The following is a 20,554-nucleotide window of genomic DNA, read 5'->3' as shown; positions in this document are numbered from 1 at the left end:
GCACAGGCGCAGAACAAACAAGACTGGTTCCTGTTTCATAACTTTGGTCATTATTTTCATCCACTTCTGTCAGTTCTGATGTATCTCCAAGAGTTACAAGATTTCTCTGGGGAAGGGTCTGATTCCCAGTATGTGATGGAGCTCTCCACCAGCCTTTCTGTGGGCTGATGGCTTTGGAATAAGGATCCAGTGCCAAGAGCATTGGAGGGATGGGGCCCAATAAAGTTGGGGAGGGGTCACAGAGTACAAAGCACAATGGGCTCTACTGGGAGAGAAGCACCCTCCCCGCCCTCATGGTGATAAGAAGCTGCCCATGGGACCTGTGTCTTGGAGGCAGGAGAGGGCCACCTCAGGTCAGGGAGACTGAGGTTGTGTGTTGGGCCCATCCTTCCGCCGCAGCATGAAGTCTCCAGGGGCAGCTGGACTCATGGCATAGAAGACGTTGGCATTGTCAGGAATCAAGAGTTCTGGCCAGGCGTGGACATAATGATGAAATGCTCACATGACCTCATACTTCGCCCATAAGGAACCGAGGTAACATTCTGCCTCTCACCTGGGGCCTGAACAACCTTGGGTTGCCTCAGCCAGTGCTAAGCCAACCTCATACTCTTCTCACTGGGAACCTGGACAATTTCTCACTTGAAGTCACACAACCTCATGTCTCCCCGCCACCAACAAACCTAGGCAAACTCCTGCTATTTCCCCTAGAGTCTAGACAATCTACACCACAAGCTTGGGTAAACTCAGGCCACCCATCTCAAACAATTTCCACATTCAATTCCCAGCCAAGTTCATTCTGATCTCACCATGAACTTGGACAACTTCTGACTTCTCACTTCCAGCCTGCACAACCTGTGGCCCTCATTCCTGACACATGAACAACCTCATATGTTCCTTTTCAGTGTCCAGCCAATTTTGTATGCCCTTTAACATATCAATTCTTGCCTCTCCCTTATAAAAACTGGACAACCTCCTACAATGAACAACTTCATGCTCTTCTATCCCAAATTTCAATACCCTGTGGCCTTCTCTTATGCCAAGATCAGATAATTTCAGAGCTGAGCCTGAAAAACTAATTTCCCCTCAAAGTAAAGCCCAGACCCTTTTCAGTCTCAAACCCCACTGAGTCGAGTCTGAACAACCTCATGATCCTAAACCTTTAAGCCTAAATGACTTCCTATACTCCCTTTCCTGTTTGATCCTGGACAATCTCATTTCCCCATAAATCCTAGGAAGCCACCTTTGGTGCCCCCTTGCCTCACACTGAGCCAGGGTAACCACACAACTCACATAATCGAGGCACAAATATTTGACTGCCTCTTACTCTCACCCTGCTTCATCTTTTTCCTACTCTGTGCCTGTATCCTTAGGGCCATCCTTGACCCTGGTCAGTTTGCCACCCTCTCAGCTGGCCCCCAGCCCAGATTCCAAGTTGTCGCTGCTCACCCCGGTCCCCAGGAAGGACTTGAAAGAGTTGGTAGTCACGGACCCAGGGCTGGGCCACATTGTGCTTCTGCAAGGCTCTCTGAACCACACTGGGGGCCTTGTCCTGACTAGTGAGCTGGGAAGAGAAGGTGTCAAGTGAGGTATAACAGCCTGAGTCCCAAAAGCAGGGCTGCCCCCAGTAGGTTCCCAGTCCAGGCCCTCACCAGGATGCTCCGATACAGGTTCCCATGGTCATTGTCGATGCTGACTCTGATGACCCGGGCCTCTGAGCCCTGCTGCCCACCAAGGGGGATGTGAGGGCAGTTCAGGGTCAAGGCCAGGGGCAGCTGTAGGCAATGGGGGTCAGGGTCTGAGTGGTGGGAAAGTACTAGTCCCCTCCCTCATTGATGTATTCCATGCATGCCCATATACACTTGAAGCCTAGGGACACACAATGAGGGTACACACATAAGCCCGTATTTGTGCAATCCCATCACCTATGGCTCTTCATTCCTTGTTACACAAATTTACACATGATTGATAACCACACAAACCCATGTTCATAGGCAAGAAATCCTGTATACACAGAACAGTGAGTACACACATATGCTCACAACCGTACATACACAAGTCCATGTCCCTGAACAGCCCTGTACATGGTCCCATAGATATTGTGGCTATTCATGCCCACATTTTTCTTTTAGGTATGCAAATATCTGGGGACACACACATTCTCACAAAAGTGTGTGATTGCACACGAGAGAGCCCTGTGGGTGAACAAATGCACTGGTCCAGGTCTGAGCACAAGCCAGAGAGAAGGACAATTCCTGTCAGGGCCTTGAAGATACACATGGTCCCTTGGAGAGATATCCCAAATGCTGAGCCAAGCACGTGTACAATCCATCTCCTATGTACACAACTGGGCCCAAAATTCTGTGTACACACACATACATCTCTGGGTGCCCAGTCTCACATACATACAGAGGCAGGCCTGGTACCTTGGTGCTGGGACCCTGAGGCCCTGGAGAGGCTGGGGGACTTCCTGGAGGAGGGTCCCTGGTTCTAGGACTGGATGGTGGAGAAGCTGGGGAAAGACTGGGCGAAATGCAGAGACTGAGGAGGGGGTGGCTGCCATGACCTCTGACCTTTCCATCTCCAGTCCCTTTATCAAGTGGGATGCTCACCTGGAGGTGGGCGATGGGGGGTCCCCAGGACTTGCACCAGGGGATGGGCCTCTCTCTCGGGACAGTTTCCTGAGGATGGGGACAGGGGATTAGGCTGAAGGCAGACTCAGTCCCAGGAGCAACCCCCTCATCTCTGCCCATATCACCCCACACACACATACCCCAAGACTCACACACTAAGACGCTTGGTGAGGCTGATTCGTCGCCGCACATGTGGGGAGCTGGGACAGGAGGTGGCTGGAGGCTCAATGACACGGGAGACATGATAGCTGCAGGGTCATGGTACAGATAGAGGGTAATGGGAGACAAGAGTTAGAATCAGCTGGGAGCCAGGTTTTGGGCACTGTGGGGAATAGCCAGATGTTGGGCACCAAACATCAGGGTCGGGGTAGTGAATGGGGTCACACACCATTAGTCTTATTAGAGATAAGATTGGATGGCTTTGTTGGCGGGTCACAGAGAAATTCACAGAGTGAGACTGAGGAGTCAAATTGGATCAAGGATAAAGTTCAAGGTCAGGTAATCATTGGGGTCAATGGTTAAGGTTATAGATTTAATAAGATGAAGGGGAACGACTGGGATAGTTGAGTTAGAAAGTCAAATATACATCAAACTCCGAGTCAGTTACTCAAAACTGGGATTCAATGATTGGGCTCAGAGAGTCGAATAGGGGTCATAGGTCAGACATGGTCAGAGGTGGGAAGAAAATAGATGGGATGGTTGTATTGGATAGCCAGCTGCATGTTGAAGTCAGAAGTTGAAGTCAGAAAGTCAGATGGGGTCAAAGTTTGAGGTTGGAGGTCATTTGGGGTCCTCAATTGGGCTGGAGATAATGCAAGGTCACAGGTTGGGGGTCCGGGCTCAGGAGAAGGATCTTAGGAAGATTTGGAGAGGTACACAGGATGAGCAAATCCAGTGTATAATCCAGGGTCAGCTGGGGTAGAGATGGGCCAGGCCACAGGATGGTCACCTCTGCTCCTCGCTGAGTTGGCGCTGGGCACGCAGGGCAGCTAGGATGGGTGGGCGAGGGCTCAGGCAGTAGCTACGACAGCGCCTCTGCAGCTGCTGGATGTGCGCCAGGATCTCCCACTCCTGAGGGGGCAGCTTCTGAAACACTACTCTGCCCCACCCTGACCCCTCCCTCCACGCACACTCACACCAGTCCCCACTCACCTTCCTTCTCTTCTCAAAGTTGATAAGATCCCCCTGGGGGAAAACTTTGTTTGAACTGGAGTCTCCAGGGTCAAGGATGAAGGGTCAAGGTCAGGGATTGGGATGTCAGGAGTCCCACTGCACTAAGGGGTCTAGGGTCAGGAGTTAGGCAAGGTCAAGGATGGGATGTCAGGAGGCCTACTGCTCTGAGGACAAGTGGTACTGGGGTCAGGAGCCAAGGGTCAGGAGTCAGACCTCTAGCATGTCCGGCAAGGCTGTGTCCAGCATGACCAGGTCCGTGAGAAAGGTACCAAGGTAGGGAACCGGGCCTGGGGGCAGTTTCTGCGGTTCCCAGAGCTCCAGTCACCTTCAGCTATCACCAACTCCATCACACTCCACCCCCTTCCTGAGGGGCCCAGTTGTCCCCCATCTCAAACCACATCACTCACTGAAGTCAGGCTTCCTGGGTGTTTGTCCTCCTCTTGGGGTCCATCGGTGGCTTCCTCCTGGGAGAAGGGAAGGACTGAGCAGTTCCAGGGGCTCTGTGACCCCTCCTTCAGGGAAGCTGCCTCAGTATACACCCATTTTGCTTTCAACAATCACGAATCAGTTGCAAAGGTCATACTCAGGGGAAAGGGAACAGAGGAAGGGAGAGAGCAGATAAGCAGTGAGGGGCAGGCCCCACTGGGGATGACCAGAGGTGGAGCTTGTGGATATCATGGCCCCCAGGGCCGTGAGAATCCCTGGCTCAGGCCTAAATGGAACAGGCCCCCAGGCAACCTCCTGGGAATGCCCTGAATCTTGCCTTCATGGCATTGCTCTGCCTGGTAATTAATTATATTATTGCTGAGTCAGTTATTATTGTGCTGTGTGTTTTCCCAGCCTGGGGTTTGAATCCCACCAAGGCAGGAACTTTGTCTGTCTGGTTCATTGGTAGAGCCTCCTGGCACAGTGCCTGGTACACAACAGGTGCTTATTGCAGAGCTCCTTGTTTCCTGAGATCATCTTTATGTGAGATATTCATTCACTCACCGACATTGAGTGCCTACTCTGGGCCAGGCATTGTTCTGATTGCTGCGGAGGCAGCAGCAAAAGAGACAAAAACTCTGGCCTCGTGGAACATACATTAGCAAGGGAGAGAGAGCAACAATCAAGCTAAACATGTATAATTAAGGACCTGTAGAGATCAGGACAATAAAAGAGAAGGAGGTGAAAATGCTGGGGGACATAGGAAGGGCTTTTCTGAGGGAGACATTGGGTAGAGACCTGCATGAGGTTAATGTGAAGATTTATCTATTCTGGACTCACCCTAAGTACCAGCACCTAATTGCAATTAGAAACTCAGTCTGACCTGTTGGCACACATTTTTTAGTTTTGCTTATCAAAGTCAAGTCCCTGGAACAATTTTTTCACTCTTTGCTATGACTCTAGCCTTAAGTGACCCTGTCCCTGTGACTTCTGGTATTTGTTGAATGAATAAATAAGGCAGTTAACCAGAGTGTGAGCTATCATGAGGGCAGCAGAGGCAGTAAATACGTGGGGCTGCCTACGTACAAGGGCAGGGTCATTCCTGAGGTATAGGGAACAGGTCGCTAAATGTTAAGACAAGGATGATTGATGCCTTGCCCCGCCTTTTTTCCCCTCCCCTGGCCTCTGTACCTGGGAAAGAATCTCCCTGCTGCTGAGATGGTTGTTCTCATCTGAGAAAATCTGTGAAAGTTTTCTGAAAGTGGATAACTGTTCCCTGGGGGTGGAGACAGGAGAGGGGTCAAAGGTCGGTAGCTGGGAGAGTCAGAGCTGATGTGGGGTAGGGAGGAAATCTCACTCCAGAGCACCCTACACATTCTTGCTCACCTGCTCACAGCTCCCCAGCTGCTCTTGAGCCGATATATAGGGTTAGATTGCAGGGCAGACAGGATGGCACGCAGGGAGGAGAAGTTCCGCAGTTCCCTGCAGCGCTGGGGCGGGGGTGGGGGGGGGGCGGCGGGGTGGAGGCAATGGTCAGACCCTAAGCCTAATCCCAGGGTATGAGCCGCCTTTGATTTCCTGACTTCTATCCTAGGTCGGACGCCTAGGACTCACCCGCTATCAAGACTCAGTCTCCTCCCCCAGGGGCCCCTCCTCTTCCCCACCCCGACACCCATCCCCTCATTCTGAGCCTGGCTTCTCAAGCTCCTATTCTTACTCCTCCCTGGGCCCTAGACGCGGCCACACATGTCTCCTGGACCCAGAACCTTCCTCTCTGAACCCAAGATACATGCCAGGTTCAACCTTCTATATTCCTTTCCCTCCTTCTTGCCAGGCTCCACTCTCTCTCCTGGGCCCCCAATTCTTTCTCTTCCTCTCTGCCCCGAGGCACCTGTCCTGCCCCCACTCAGTCTCTTTTGGGACCCCCACTCCCTTCTCTGGCCTTTGGTCCCTCCTCTAATCCTAATCCTACCCCGTCACCCCCCCATTCCATCCTCTTATCTCTAGACCCGCCCAGCGTCCCTCTGCAATCATCACTCCCGATCTGGCACAGCCCCCTCCTAAGCTTTTCTCTAGGCACCTTCCAGCCCTCTCCACAGTCCCAGACCCCTGTCCTCTGCCTTCCGTCGCCCCCTTCCTCTCTTCCAACCTCAGTCCTGCCTCTATGCCTCTCCCCCGCGTGCCCTCGGTAACACGCACCTGGGCGATGCGGATCCACTTCTCCAGTCGCTGCGCCCTCTGTGGGGCAGCCAGGCCGGACGCCCCGAGCACCGAGCCCAGCACACAGCCGGTCACTGTGTTGAACTGGGTCACAGTGGCGCGCACAGTGGGGGAGATGCCTGCAGCCCCTGGCCGGTCCCGCTGGGACCACATGGAGCCCAGGCACTCGCATGGCCGCACTCGCGAGAAGAGCTCCTGAGAGGAGCGGGGATGGTGGTGGTGGGTGGGTAGGATCTGTGTTCAGTGGGATCTGTCCTCCTCCCCACATCCTGCGTCCCTCCCGCGTCCTCACCGCGTCCATCAGCGTCAACTGCTCAGCCACCTCATCTACACCAAAGTCCAGGAGCTCAGGGCCTTCCTGCACCAGTCCTTCCTCCTCTTCCAAGCAGCCTTCCTGGGAGTCCAGGCAGGAGGTCTGGGCAGTTCCGGGAGGTCCTGAGGGAGCATTAAAGGGGATTAAAAACTCTCAAGTGTGAATCCAGGACTGGCTGTGTGACCTTAGGCAAGTCCTTGGTGTTTCATTGTCCTCATTTGTTAAAGGGAGACCTCCCTGAATGTTTTTAAGGACTTCAGAGCAACAGTAATTTTCACGGAGCACTTAGCCTGGATTAACTCGGTTATTTAGCACACTTACTAGTGAGCCAGGCATAATTATCCACCTTCCACAGATGGAGAAACTGAAGCAGGAACAATTTGCCCTAAGTCACACACCTTCAGTAAATGGCAGGGCAGGGATTTGAAGCTAGGCACTCAAAGGCCAGTGTAGAAAATAGAGCTTTATGATTTTGAGCATGTATTAGGATAAGATCTTCTGCCCTTTTCATTTGGTGAGAGAAGAAATAACTTCATGGTTAAGGAAAGGTTAATGTCAGAAAGTGCCAAGTTCAGATCCAAACTTCACCTGGCTTGCTGTGCGAACTAAAGCAAGCTTTTAAACCTCTTTGTGACTTTTCTTCACCTGGATTTCTTTCTTTTTTTAATCAAAGATCATGCCTAAGGGACTGCTACAAAGTACTCAAATATGACTACTAGAGTGGGTTTCAATGGTGGCGCCCCCTAGGGGACATTTTGGAAGTTGGATCCTTGGGGTAAGGGGGCCCAGAGCGCTGTGAAGAATTGTACCACCCAGGCTCCAAATGTTCCTCCCAAAAAGGTCTCTACATTTGTGTTCTTGAAAATATCTGTTTACAGGAATCTTTACTTAGCACCCAGCTATCTTGCTCATAAACACTAATTATTTTGGCTCCAGGAATGCAAGGGCTATAAAAGTCTACACTTTTTTTGTTTGAAAATTGCAAGTGTTGTGTTCACCATTTTGGAAAACAACAGCACTGTAGTTAGGCTACTATGTCTGTGTGGCCAGTGCACTCCTCTGCATTAGTCGGTGTTCGTGGCTGTCACATTCACCATGAAGCTATGACAAAGTCACCTGACAACTTCACCATGTCTCCTAACACAGCATACCAAGATGCATTAACGAGCGTAGTTTATTATTCTGTAAATTGCTTTCATTTATTCTTCATATGTAACAGTTATAAGATCATATTATGAGTTTCAAATTATCTGTGTAAGTCGGCTTAATTATATGCCTTTCAAATTAGGACAGGTGGTATTGTAAAATATTAATTTTAAAAAGTGAGCATTAGAAAAAAAATCCATCTAAATCTAATTAAACCTACAGATCTTACACCAAATTTGAAGGAGAGAGGGACAAACTACATGTCACCATGAGAAAGCAAACAGGCAAATGCAGAAGAATGTAAGACACTGCTAAGGACAAATGACCCATTTTTTCCCTAATGGCATTAAACAAAAGGCAAATATGGACCGTCATAGAATAAAAGAGACCTAAGAAACACAATCAAATGCTTTCAATGGATCTTTGGATTTTGAAGAAACAACTGTAAAAAAGACAATTTAGGGACAATGGGGAGATTTGAGTATGTACTGGCTACTTTTTGATATTAAGTAATTATTGCTGAATTGTTTGCAATAGTTGTGGGCATGAAGTTTATATATTTTTTAAAGTCTTTGCCAACTAGAGGTGTAAACCAAAGTATTGATCTGTGAAGTGACATAAGTCTGAGATTTGCCTTCAAATCATCTTGAAAAAAGTTTTTTGTCAAAGTGATAGTTGTTGAAGATGAGAGATGGGTGTTTGAGTGTTCTTTATACTATTTTCTCTACTTTTGTATATGTATGAAATTTTTAACAGTAAAAAGTTACCCCAAAATAAACATGTTAAGTTCCCAGAGCCTGGCACACAGTAGATGTTTAATAAATGTTCATTTTCTCCATTTACCTCAAGAACTCATAGCTTAGGGTAGCATTTTCAATAGTTTTCTGTAATGATGGGAATATTTTCTACCTGTTTTGTCCAATGTGGCTGTTGAACACTAGAAATGTGGCTACTGCAACCAAGGAACTGAATTTTTATTTTTAACTTAAAGTTCAATTTCAGTACTACTTGGGGCTAGTGGCTATTGCATTGAACTGTTCTGTTCCCATGACTTGGAATCAGCTGGTGAGATCTTGAAGGCAGAGGATGAAAGACACTTAATAACCAGGAGGAAAGATAGAGGGATAAATATATATAAATAAGACTGTCAACAGGAGAAAGAAATGGCTGCTACTTTGTAAGATGGAGAAATGTGGCTGCTTTAACCTAAGGATTAAAACATGGGGATTAGGGATATAGATGCTTTTATGATAGGGATCAGATGGAACACAGATGAGTAAAAGATGATACTTTATAAGCAGGATGCGATTATTCAATCACCAAATCTTCTTTGGTTTTGCCCCTGGAGACAAAGCTACGGACAAAACCAATGAGTGCTATGCAGAAAAAATAAGGCAGGCTAAAAGAACCCAGAGTAAGAGAATATATTTGTTGGGCAGAAGATCAGAAAAGCATGTCCGAGGAGATGACAACTGAATAAAGACTTGAATAAAGTATGTGGATATTTTTCCCTCCCTCAAAAGCTCTCAACAACAGAGATTGGTAGATTTTTCTGTAAAAGACCAGATAGTTCGCTGACACTTACTACACACACACCACACACACACACACACACACACACACACCCCAGTATGGCTTCTTATGTATATTTCATTATAAGTGGTAGATTCTAATAAGAATCAGTGATAACAACCATAGTGAAAATAATACTATTTGTCAAGCCCTCATTATTTATTTACTTGTTTACTGATTGTTTTCCCCAGAGAACTGAGAGCTCCTGCCTGCTGTTATGTGCCCAGAGCCAGTGGAGAACATCTGCCGGATGAATGAAGAGGCCAATGAGGTAAGTACTATCATTGCCCCGTTTGACAGATAAGAAAACTAAGGATAACAGAGGTGAAGTGACTTATGCAAGGCCAGTCAGCAAATGGCAGAACTAGGATTTAAACTCAAGTGTCTGTGGCACCTAAGGCAAGTAGTAATGGAATGATTTGTAGTTGGACGCTCAAGGCATCCTTACCCAATGGTGGAGTATCTTTGTAGTTAGGATTTGGGGGGAAGGGAGAGATATGCTAGAAAATGCCAATATGTTAGACAAAGGGTTATTATCGCCATTTTACAAGTGGGGAAGCTGAGGATCAGCCAAGGTTAAGAACTTTGTCCAAGATCTGTAGCTCCTTGAGGTGAGCAGGCCCCTAGGGGAGGGAGCAAGCAGGAAAGTCCTACTCAGGGCACTATCAGTGACCCAAACCTCTTACCTGCCCACTCCCGGAACTGCTCCTCTTCTTCCTGCTCTCCATCAGCCTTCTCCAGGAAATCTCCCAGCAGCTTCTCTGCCTCCAGGGCCTCAGCTCCCAGTGGGGCGGCCCAGCCCAGAAAGGTACAGACATTGCTTAGGTCTGAGTGGGCAGGCGGGTCCCAGAAGTCTTGAGGGTGGTCACGCAGCCAGAAGCCCAGCACAGACACCACAGCCCTATCCAGAGGGGCAGGGCCTCAGAGGCTGGCTGGGAGCTCTGCAGCCCCAACACCTCAGATCCAACCTTCCAACCTTTGATCTCTAGGACCCCCTACTGCTCCCAGATGGGAAATGGGAAACCAACCTCAGGTTCTTGTTAAAGCTCAGACCTTGTTCCTCTGTCTTCTTGATCTCTACCCTGGAAAGAGCCCCCACATTCAGGTGAGGAAAGAGAGCTGGGGGGTGTAGGGGAAGGATTCTGGGGTTGGGGGTTTTCCTGGTTCTAAATCAGAGAGACAGCTTGGGTGAGAGTCTGGGGTGGGAACATGGAAGTTTACAGTTGGTACTGACCAGGGTGGCAGGGGCGGTGGTGGTGGTGGCAGGAGAAGGCCCAGCACTTGGGAAGTGGGCACAAAGGCCTGGTGCGTGGCCAGGAAGGTGGGCACAAAGCTGGGGTCCTGCTCGCGGTCTCCAGACACCAACTCCCACAGCAGCCGCTCCAGATGCGCTGCCCTTAGTGCTCGAACCTTGCTTGTGCGGTAATGAAGGAAGGCGTCGGCCTTTGGGCTGGGGGCCTGTGAGGCAGGGGGGTCAGATCTTGCGTGTGATCCCACACATTCCTCTGAATCTGGCCCCCTTGATTCATTATCTCGCTCCAGGTACAAAGGACCTGGACACGCTCATGCTTTCAGGCCCTGCCCTCTGTTCCAACTCGATTGTCCCCGCCCACCCCAGGCTGCTCCCGGCTCTCCAGCCACGCTTCAATGGCTATCCCGGTCCCTGCCCTCCGCCCCACTCGCCCTCACCTGGTTGCTTCTAAAGACCACCCCTCCCCCTTCAGCTCCGCCCCACTAACCTAGGCCCTGCTGTCCAGTTCTGTGCCCAGGTCCAGCTCGGGAAGCTCATTGGGACCTGACCCCACCTGACTCATCTATCCCATTCACCTGGTCTCCCACCGTACCAGCCGCCTCTAAGCCCCGCCCTTCCCTGAGGCCCCACTCGCCCTAGCCTCCTTACCTCCGGGCCCCTCCACTCCACTCCGCCCTTACCTGCTCTCCAGACTTCCACCCCACCCTGCCTTCCAACCCCCTCCTCACCTGCCTGTCCCCAGGCCCTTCCCCTGGGCTCAGACGCTGACTGCATTGCCGCCGCAGGGAAACACTGTACACTGCGCCGTCCTCGGTCTCCTCGCCCCAGTCCTGCAGTGGCGCCTGGATGCAGAGGGAGGCTCAGGGAACCGTGGGCGGCCGGTTCCTGGGGTCTCGGCTCCCCATCCCGTGCAGACCCACATCAGGCCTCCCCGGCTTAAGTCAGCCAAACTCGGGGTGGGGTCCAAGGCAAGGGAAGTCCCCTCGGCACCGCGAGTATCCTCCCGGGTCCTGGAAGGATGGGGTGGCTTTTGGGGACGTCCAGGGTCCAGTCTCAGTCTGTCTCTGGCCCTTCCTGCAGATATGCTCAGAGATCACCACCGCCCCCTTCCCTAAGAGAAACCAGGAACTTTAATGGGTCAGAGGCCGGGAGGCCCGAGGTAAGGGCTCCCGGGCGATTCTGAAGGGTTCGGGGAGATAGGGTCTGAGGGGCGAGGACCTGGAATTTCTGAACTTGGGAGTCACCAGGATGTGGGATCCCAGGATCCCCGTCCCCTTACCAGGGTGAGCTCCTTCCCTGCTGCCCGCTGCATGGCCCGCGCCCGTCTCCGCCACTGGCTGAGTAAAGGCGCTGGCTGAGTAAGGCGGAAGGGCCAGCGGCGGGGCGCTTGGGGCGGGCAGGCGGCCACGCGGGGGCGGGGCGGCCGGAACCTGCGGCTCTCAGATGCCCCTAGCTGGACCCTAGCACCCAGTCCAGACCCATGGGGGTCAAGTCCTGACTCTATTTGTATTAATCTGTACCCAGAAGAAAGGTCACCTCTCTCTCCCAGGGGAGGGGTCTTTGTGTCCCCAAGTGTACCAGAGCTAGTGTGTATAGCTAAGCGGGGGGGGGGGGCAGGAGGCGGGGAATGAGGTGAGGGGGTAAAGTCTGTGTGCCCAGATGGAGAGTCCACTGTCTTCAGGTGGGGAGGGGGCTGGTCTGCCCCAAGTGTGGGAGTATTTCTCATTTCCCTGGAGGGGTGAGGGGAGCCCATTCTGTGTACCTAGCTTATGGGGGTCATCAAACCCCAAGTTGGAGGAGGCTGAGCCTGGGTTTGAGGGGCGGTGCAGGGTCAAGGAGAGGCGAATACCAAGGGGACTAGTCGGTGACCTTTATTGTGTGATTCCAAGGCGGCACGGCCGCCTGAGGATATTTACTGTGGGGATGTCTGGCAGCCCAGCCCTCTTCTCCTCCACTCTGGGCGCAGCTGGCTCGCTCTGCTCCCTTGTCCGGGCCGCATTCATCCCTTGAAGGGGCCCCCTGAGAGCCAGAAGCTGGGCCCAGAGACGTCAGGAGCTCCGAAGGGGCCGGGAGGCGCCAGGTGAGCACGAGGGTGAGTCTAGGGCCTCCGTGAGCGTTTGCGCCTCTTGCTGCGGGATTCAATTAATTTCTGGGAACGGATCTTGAGCTCCGCGCGAGTCACCACGTCGTTGTCTTCGTCTTCAGTCTCCTCTTCGTCTGTGGGGGGAGGAGTGGCGATAAGGGCATCCAGCTTCCCATCCTTGGCTCAGATTTCTCCTCCTAGCCTTTGCCACCCCACCCCACCTCTGCCTTAGCTCTGAGCCGGGCCTTGGACCACCTCCAGATGCTCTGCTTGGGCCCCCCAGCCCCGCCCTTTTCCCTGCCCGTACTGACCGTACTGACCGAAGAACTTGTCCTTGGGACTACTAAGAGGTAGGGCGATGCGGGTGTTATATGTGGGGAGTTTTCCCTCTAGGCTGGCGTAGAACTGGAGAAAACAGGAATGGGAAAGAAGGGTGGGGTGGGGCAGGGGCTACCGGGAAGTCCCGTTCCTCCTCCTCTCCACTCTATTCCGAGATATACTCGATTCCAACAGCCCCTCTGTTCACTCCAGTTTAGTTTTCCTTGGGCCCAACCAGTGGTTTGTTCTCAGCGTGCATCCAGATGCCCAGCCCCACCTGCCGTCCTCCCCAGGCCCGCCCCTCTTCTCTGGGGTCCCGCCCCTTGACCTTCTGAGGCTCCACCCCTGACCCTCAAGCCCTGCCTTTTGGCCTCCTCGGATCTTCTGGAAGTTCTCCTTACTCATTCATCAAACCTCATTCGTTGTCCTCATTTCCAGCCCATTGGCTTCCTCCCTGTTCTCCCAGGGGTTGCCCTGGGCTTCCTGGTACCCTCCCGCTCCTCAACCCCACTCCTGGTTGCATGGATACCTCACGGTCTGCGATGTTGCGCAGCATCTCCGGCACATTGTGGCTCTCGAGTTGCGCCTGCAGCTTCAGCAGCTTTTCCTCCACAAAGCCCAGCAGGTTCACCAGATAGTCATCTGCCTTGGGATTTAGCTCCTTCACCTCAGAGCTTCGGGCCTCCTGCGGCTGGGGAGTGGGAGTGAGCCGGGTCAGCCAGAAGGGGGCGGGGCCTCAGGCAGGTTCTACCTGGAGGCGGGGTTTTTACTCCGAAGGGTCAGGTCTTAGACGGTGAGGGGCCACCCACAGGGGTGGTGCTATTTTCTGTGGGAAGGGGCCTCCAGAGTCACCAGCCGAGCCTGTGAGGGCCAACTTCCTAACTCAAAACACAGGACCAGTACTGGGGGAAGATCGTTCTTGGGGAGTAGGAAGTAATAACTTGAGAGAGGCCCTTTTGAGGATGACCTGAAGGAATGGGACTTTGCTGCGGGTGTGGTGGGGCGGGGCTCCTCCTGTCTCAGGCCACTCAAGAATTGCAGCGGGGCCTCTGAGAGTTTTTTTTTTTTGGGGGGGCAAGGTGGGACTGTCCCCTGGGGACAGGAATTGAGGCAGAACAGGGTCTCTGAGGTACTGGGCTGCTTAAGGAATAAGGGGGTTCCCCATGGGGTTGTGAGGTAGGGACTCCCCTGTAAGAGGGCCTCTGACGTCCAGAACAGGGCATAGGGTGTGTTCCCTCCAGTGGGCTACCAGGCAGGAACCCCACCTGAGGGGCTGCGCCTCCTCTTAAGTCCTGGGAGATACTGGGCAGGGCTTCATCTGGGGTGAGGCCAGTCACTGTGACTCGGTCCAGCTTGCTGGCCAGGTGCTCCAGGCCCTCCTTCAGTATTTGCAATGCCCGTGTGATTCGTTCCAGCTGGCTCTGGGCCTCAACCCGCCGCTGCTCCTCTGCCTTGAGGCGCTCCTGCAATTCGGACTGCAGCTTCTGTTCGCTGCAGGGAGCATGGAGGTCGCCATGGGAGCGCTGCTGATTCTGCCAACCTCACAGCCCCCGCCCTTTTCCTAAGGTGGGGGGCTCACCTCACTAACGTGGCCTCCCCCGAATACTTCAGGTTTTCAAGCTCCCTCTGCAGTCGCTGCTTCTCTTGCTTCAGCCTCAGCAGTGTCTGCTCATTCTCACTCTTGAGCGTCTCCAGCTGCGTGAAGGTGTCACCCTGCGCCAGGAACCGTCGCACCACCGCCTGGCAGCCACCCAGACCCAGTCAGAGTCAGGGCCTGGGCAGGCCCGGGTCCCCTCCCCACCCCTGCCCCTTTATCCTAGGGCACACAGAGCAAGTGGCTTAAGCTGGTGGCTTCTGTACAGCGATGTTTAGAGACTGTGAGTCGGATTCAGGGCTGCCTCAAGGGTGGGCGGCCTTGGACAAATGTGTTTGCTGAGTCCTTCCCTCTCCATATCAGGAACTTAAATCAGCATGTGAGGTAGTGACCATAGTTGTTCTCCAAAGGTACCAGCCACATTCTGGCAGCGAGGTTAGCCCAACCCCATGAGGAAATTCCTGTGGTAGGAGCGATCCACCCACCAGGTCAATTTCAGGAAAGGTGACCCAAAACAGTGTCCTAGGTGACCCTATAGGTCTGAGTCCTGGAACTGTTCAGGGGTCATCCCCTGGGAAGAGTAGTGGTTGGAGAGTACCCAAAGGGGAGAAACCAGACTAGGGTCCAGTGGGATCACTGTTCATCAGCAGGGACCATAGGGTCTTAGAACATTTTAAGGAAGACACTGCAAAGTGTGGGCCCTAGGGCAGAGGTTTGGCTTGCCTGAGTCTGAGGGTGGCACTGGGCAGTCTACAGTGACCCAGACCATGTTACGGGCAATGGAGACACAGGAGAGGAGAGACAAAACTCCCAGTTCTCACAGAGCCCACATGCCAAAGAAGTCAGTATCCCTGGTATAAGAATAAACAGGAGAGGGAATGATGGTGAATATAAAGAGCTCCTTGGGTTTTGCTGTAAAAGGCAGCAGAGAAATGGTGCAGTAGCTGGAGGAGGAAGGGGGTGTCTTTTAAGAGGAGATCTGTGTGCTGAGGAATTGATCCAGGACATGGAGGGCTGCGGGAAGCACTCACATGCGTTTCAGCCACACCGGTGGCGTCCTTGACCTTGCCAAAGAGCACCTCCATCTGGTACATGCTCCAGCGCCGCTGCAGCTCCTCCTCCTTTGTGCGTTGGCTGTCCTGGATCGTATCATCGGAATGCAGCAGCAAGTGCTCACGCTGCGTCTGCTCCAGGTTGAGGTCAGGGCCAAGGTCAGCTTAAGGACAAGGGCTTAGGGCAGAGGCCCAGAAAGGGTATCTGGACAGGGGTCAAGGAGGAGATGGGACCCAGTCTAGGGGGGGCAGGGCAAAGGGTTGGGGCGAGATAAGGGCACCGAGGCAGAGATCAGGAGTATAGGACAGGGCCTTGGCCCCTGCACCCGTGGGTACCCCTACCTTGCGTTCCATGCGTTCATTCTGCACTTTCTTCTCCTCTGCACGCTTCTTGCACTCAGTTATGTAGCGCTCACGCTTCTTTCGCTCTCGGAACACGGTCTCCTCCAGATACTGCAGCTGGTTCTGGAGGGTGGGCAGAGGAACAGCAGGATCAGCTGGCATCTACTGTGGCTCAGGGCTGGAGCTGAGACCCAACTCTGGACAGCTGGGCCAGGCTGCAGGGGTCTGGGAGATAGATGGGAGGAGCTCAGGGACAGCTGGGATTCAGATTCTGGAGCCAAAAAACTATGGCACCTGGGCAGGAACCCCAGGGACCAGTGGGCTGGCACCTTGGCAATGTCCTGGGCATTGAGTGCCTCTTGGTTCACCACATGAAGTTCCTCCAGCTCATGTTTTGTCTTTATCACCTCAGCTTCCATGAAATCCAGATGGTTCTCCAAGTGAAGGCTCTCTTCCTAGGATGTGGAGAGTGGGGCAGGCCTGTGACCGCTGTCTCTGGCCAGGCTGGCCCTCCCACTTGCCTCCTCCTTTCCAGCCACCGTGGTCCCTACCTGTAGATAGGCTTTGAGTTGTAGGTATACATTGGTGATGTGTTCTGCCTCCTCCGCCTTCATCCGGGCCTTCTCCAGACGGTTCTCCAGGTTCCGCAAGGTCTAGGGGGAAGCAAGGCTGAGCTGAGTCCCCTCCCTCCTCAATTCCTCCTCCCTGAGGATCAAGGACCCCCTCTGCCCTGCCTGCCCACCCTCCACCCATCCACACCTCCCTTCCTCATTGGCCCCACCTTAGCCACCTCTGAGTTGCCATCTTGCGCCTCAGCAATCTCTAGCTCACGCAAGCTGTGCTGCAGCTGGAGCTCCTCTAGCCATTTCTGCCGCAATCCCACCTGGTGCCGCAGACCGTTGAGCTGCTTCACCTTCTCACTCAGCTGGTGGTCCAAGTGCTCCAAGGCTTGCTGGAGGGATGGGAGCAAAAGCAGGGGCCTGAACCCCCTTAGTCCTTCCTCTTTCCCTTCTTCCATATTTTGGCTCTCATCTCCCTTGTCTCTTAGCAGCATCTGACCTGGCTAGACATCTGCAAACTGTTTTCTTTGGTGGCTTCCAGAAGCCCATTCCCCAGTTTCCCACCCACCTCCCTGGCTGCTCCTTCTCAGTCTCCTTTACCTTTGGAGACACAGCCCCAGGCCCTTCTCTCCTCAGTCTGCACCCACCCCCATGATGATTCTATCCAATCTCAGAATTTTAACAGTCACCTGGACATTGAAGACACCCAAATTTAGCCTTTCCTTGAACTGCAGGTTCATATATCTATATCTATACTGTCTTCCAGATGTCTCCAAAGGTACCTCAAAACCATCGTGACCAAAATCAAGCACTTGATCTTTCCCTAAACCTGCCCTTTTTGAAACTTCCCCGTCTCAGCTCATGGCGGCCCCATCCACCTAGGTGCTCGAGTCTAAAACCTTGATGTCATCCTCACTTTCTTTTTCTCTCCTACCTACGTCCAATTTCTTTGCAATTTTTTGTTCTATTTCAAAGGTTCCCCCAGCTCTCTTTCTTCCTATTTCCAGCACTTTTCATCCTAGTGCAGCCAACACCATCTTACCAGGATGATCTCCTGCCTTCCACTCTTGCTTTCTCACAGTCCACTTTCTACTTCCTTGATTCTTAGCATATAAAATCTGCACTCTTCATCGTGGCAAGCAGGCCTGCTGCAAGGTTTAGCCCCTGGTGATTTCCCTGACCTCATCTCTTACTGAGCCTCCCTCCCTCACTCGCATCCAACCACACTGGTCTCCCCCTGCTTCTCCAACATTCTACAAGTGTTCCTACCCCCAAGGACTTTACATTTGCTATTTCTTCTGTCTGGAGTGCTTTCCCCAGATCATTTCCTGCCTGGCCCATTCTCAGCTCAAATATTAGCTTTTAGATCACCCCACACCCCAATCTAAAGTGTGAACTCCTATCCCCATCCATCTCTCTAGTAAGTCACTGTTTCATTTGTTTCTCTTGTCACTGCTAGAAATTACTTTGTTTCTATATTTCCTGTTCTTGGGTTTTTATGTGTTTTCTCTACTAAGATATAAGGTTTTGGGGAATGGGGATTTGGTTCATTTTTTTTTTTTTTCCCTGAACAATCACTAATACCTAATACCATGCCAGACACATGGTTGGTGTGTAATAAAGATTGAGTAAATAAATGAGTGGTAGCTGGTGTGGAGAAAGCATTAGAGAAGGTGGGATGGGAGGTAGGGAGTCCAGCGGAGTAGGGGATCCAGGCTAGAAATGGAGATGGTTAGTGGAGTGGGGGAGGGACAAACCTGGCCTGTCCTGTTCTTCAGGTATGGCTTCTCTGACTTCCACTCCCGAATTACTGCCTGGACCACTTTCTCATCTCCCTGTAAGGAGAGGAGCTCAGTTGCCATTTATCCAGGCCACATCAACTTGAGGCAGTGCCTCACACCTGGGAATGCTGGCCCCGCCCCCTGAAATATCTTCACCTGCTTCTGTACCCTCACCTGGAGCAGGTCCGTCAGCTGTAGTTGCAGCACCCTGGTCTGCTCACGTAGCTGGTTGATGGTTTCCTGATTTTTCTTGATGTTCCACTGGCTACTCTCATAAAAAGCCTTCCGGTCACCCTCTAGGGTCACATGAGGTGGGCAGGCACAAGCAGAGCGTCATGGGGTTGGGGAAGACTTCCCAGAGGGATGACCTTTTTGTAATCATCAACTTAATATTATAACAATACCTCATTTTGAGCATTTATCATCTGTTGGATGCTGGATTAAGAACTTTCCAGGTATCAAGCACCATGTGCCAGTAGGTTTATATCCATATCCACATCATAACCATTTTATGGATGAGAAGACTGAGGCTCATACTTATTAGATTGTTCAAGGTTATAAGCAGTCTGACTCCTGAGCCCATACCTTCAATCACTATGCAAGATTACCTTCTAATAACAATAAAACAGTAACAATAATTCTTTACACCAGAATTTCCTAACCTCGGCATGACTGACATTTGGGATGGATGACTATTTGCTGTGGTGACCTGTCTTGTGCACTGTCCAATGTTGAGCAGCGTCCCTGGCCTCTACATTTGAGCTGCCAGTAGCCCCCCACCAATAGTGTGACAACTAAAAATGTCTCCAGACATTACCAAATGTCCCCTGGGGAGCAAAATAGTCCTCTTCCAGGCATTTTTCTAAGCACTTATCACATTTCAACTACCTATGGGGTTGTACTGTTATCCCTATTTTACAGATGGAGAAGTTGAGAGCAATTAGATTACTCTCGGGGGTTAGTCCCTAAGGGCAAAGAATGAGTATATGCAGAGCCAGGATTTGATCCCCAAAAATCTGGCTCTAGAACCTATGTTCTTCACCACATCATGCATAATATAAGAATTGAGATTACACAAAAGTATAAAATACAGTCCAGTTGGCTCCTAGCCCAGAAAAAATTTTATGAGATAAGGAAAACCTTGAACAAGTATGAGTTTTTGCCTCCAGAAACTGACCACCCAGATGAATGCTAGTGAAACATCCTTGTCACACCATGCCTAGTCAGAGGTCTGAGTAGAAGCCGTTGACTCCTGACCCTGTTATGCCCTTTGGAGCCATCTTACCTAACAGTTGTATTTTCCTTTGTAACTCAGCCACCTGCGTGTGTACAGCGGACTTCCCCCGGCTGGCATAAACAGGTCCCTTCTTGGAATGGAGTGGAGGCCAAGCCTGTGCAGTGCCCTTGCCTCTAGGGTGGCGGTGTTTAGCCTCAGCCTTAGTAATGCTCTTGGCCTTGGAAGAGGTCGAAATCTGATCCTGAGAAGGCAGGACGTTGGCGGAGGCCGCACGACACAGGGGAGACGTCATGATTGGATTGGGGACAAAGACCCCTGAGGGGTAGAGGGACGACTAGAAATCGCTCCTGTTCGCAATCCGTCAGCTCTGGTTTCTCGGGCTCTGGAAATGCACTTTCCGACCGCTTGGCGGGGCCTCGCAGCATCTCCCGGTTGCTAGGTAACCTCCTCCCCTCCTCCCTTCAGCGCTCCCAAGGAAACCGCCCGCGTTCTGCACCACTGCTCTCATTGGCTGATGGTGAGAGGAGGGCTGGTCCCAACAGGGGATGGGGCAGAGTCGCACAGTAGATGGTTGGGGAGATTACTTTAGAGTCACGTGCTCATCCTTTTTTTTTTTTTTCCTCCTCCTCCCACTCCTGCCCCCAATCCCGCCCAAGGTTCGCGGGCATTTTTCAGGATCTTTCTTTTGTGACTGCAGAACCTGCCACTCCCAAGATGGAAGCACCCTGCGCCGCCATTAAGCATGAACCTGCAGAACTACCCTCTCTAAAGCTTCACAGTCTTATCCAAGATGGCTGTCTAGATTCCGACACCTTATTTGCCACTCTCAACATGGCGTCGCTGAGCCTCTGTTCC

At 52.0% G+C, this 20,554-nt stretch overlaps 2 protein-coding genes across 9 annotated transcripts; both read right to left on the bottom strand.

Moving 5' to 3' along the window:
* Positions 1 to 27: 27 nt before the first annotated feature.
* On the bottom strand, positions 28 to 12,756 carry RGL3 (ral guanine nucleotide dissociation stimulator like 3). Of its 7 annotated transcripts, none has more exons than XM_036233674.1 (19): positions 12,649 to 12,756; positions 11,461 to 11,574; positions 10,715 to 10,938; positions 10,509 to 10,562; positions 10,167 to 10,381; positions 6,742 to 6,884; positions 6,429 to 6,644; positions 5,616 to 5,719; positions 5,421 to 5,505; positions 4,211 to 4,267; positions 4,017 to 4,103; positions 3,783 to 3,815; positions 3,580 to 3,701; positions 2,783 to 2,878; positions 2,610 to 2,678; positions 2,424 to 2,538; positions 1,650 to 1,772; positions 1,447 to 1,561; positions 28 to 467 (listed from the first exon to the last, which is right to left on the bottom strand). In XM_036233674.1, exons 1-19 carry the CDS (start codon positions 12,733 to 12,735, stop codon positions 355 to 357), a joined length of 2,172 nt encoding a protein of 723 aa, XP_036089567.1. In that variant the 5' UTR covers positions 12,736 to 12,756; the 3' UTR covers positions 28 to 354. The 7 variants fall into 7 exon arrangements, with proteins under 7 accessions (XP_036089567.1, XP_036089568.1, XP_036089569.1 ...); XM_036233675.1 differs by having other exon boundaries at positions 2,424 to 2,520; XM_036233676.1 differs by lacking the exon at positions 12,649 to 12,756 and adding an exon at positions 12,012 to 12,116.
* ODAD3 (outer dynein arm docking complex subunit 3) lies at positions 12,581 to 20,425 on the bottom strand. Of its 2 annotated transcripts, none has more exons than XM_016153517.2 (13): positions 19,748 to 20,425; positions 18,637 to 18,758; positions 18,439 to 18,516; positions 16,903 to 17,073; positions 16,673 to 16,774; positions 16,451 to 16,576; positions 16,122 to 16,244; positions 15,759 to 15,911; positions 14,713 to 14,873; positions 14,399 to 14,624; positions 13,663 to 13,824; positions 13,127 to 13,220; positions 12,581 to 12,949 (listed from the first exon to the last, which is right to left on the bottom strand). In XM_016153517.2, the coding sequence occupies exons 1-13, from the start codon at positions 19,989 to 19,991 to the stop codon at positions 12,831 to 12,833; spliced, it is 1,881 nt and encodes a 626-aa protein (XP_016009003.1). In that variant the 5' UTR covers positions 19,992 to 20,425; the 3' UTR covers positions 12,581 to 12,830. The 2 variants fall into 2 exon arrangements, with proteins under 2 accessions (XP_016009003.1, XP_016009005.1); XM_016153519.2 differs by having other exon boundaries at positions 13,136 to 13,220.
* Positions 20,426 to 20,554: the final 129 nt, after the last annotated feature.

The sequence above is a fragment of the Rousettus aegyptiacus genome, unplaced genomic scaffold, assembly GCF_014176215.1.
Source record: "Rousettus aegyptiacus isolate mRouAeg1 unplaced genomic scaffold, mRouAeg1.p scaffold_m13_p_16, whole genome shotgun sequence".
In the NCBI taxonomy this organism is placed as follows: domain Eukaryota; kingdom Metazoa; phylum Chordata; class Mammalia; order Chiroptera; family Pteropodidae; genus Rousettus; species Rousettus aegyptiacus.
The sequence above is the reverse complement of the archived record's forward strand: the minus strand, read 5'-3'. Positions and strand labels throughout refer to the sequence as shown.

What these genes read in the sequence shown, in the direction of transcription:
- RGL3 (XM_036233673.1), bottom strand. Translation starts at nt 12,735, where the DNA reads ATGAATGCGGCCCGGACAAGGGAGCAGAGCGAGCCAGCTGCGCCCAGA. An exon ending in GCAGGGAGATTCTTTCCCAG is followed by an intron (nt 4,268 to 5,420) that starts GTACAGAGGCCA and finishes CCCTTCTCCCAG; the next exon opens with GAGGAAGCCACCGATGGACC. An exon ending in CTCAGGGTCCCAGCACCAAG is followed by an intron (nt 1,773 to 2,423) that starts GTACCAGGCCTG and finishes CATTGCCTACAG; the next exon opens with CTGCCCCTGGCCTTGACCCT.
- ODAD3 (XM_016153517.2), bottom strand. Translation starts at nt 19,991, where the DNA reads ATGACGTCTCCCCTGTGTCGTGCGGCCTCCGCCAACGTCCTGCCTTCT. An exon ending in GCAACTCAGAGGTGGCTAAG is followed by an intron (nt 16,775 to 16,902) that starts GTGGGGCCAATG and finishes GCTTCCCCCTAG; the next exon opens with ACCTTGCGGAACCTGGAGAA. An exon ending in GCAACATCGCAGACCGTGAG is followed by an intron (nt 13,221 to 13,662) that starts GTATCCATGCAA and finishes TGTTTTCTCCAG; the next exon opens with TTCTACGCCAGCCTAGAGGG.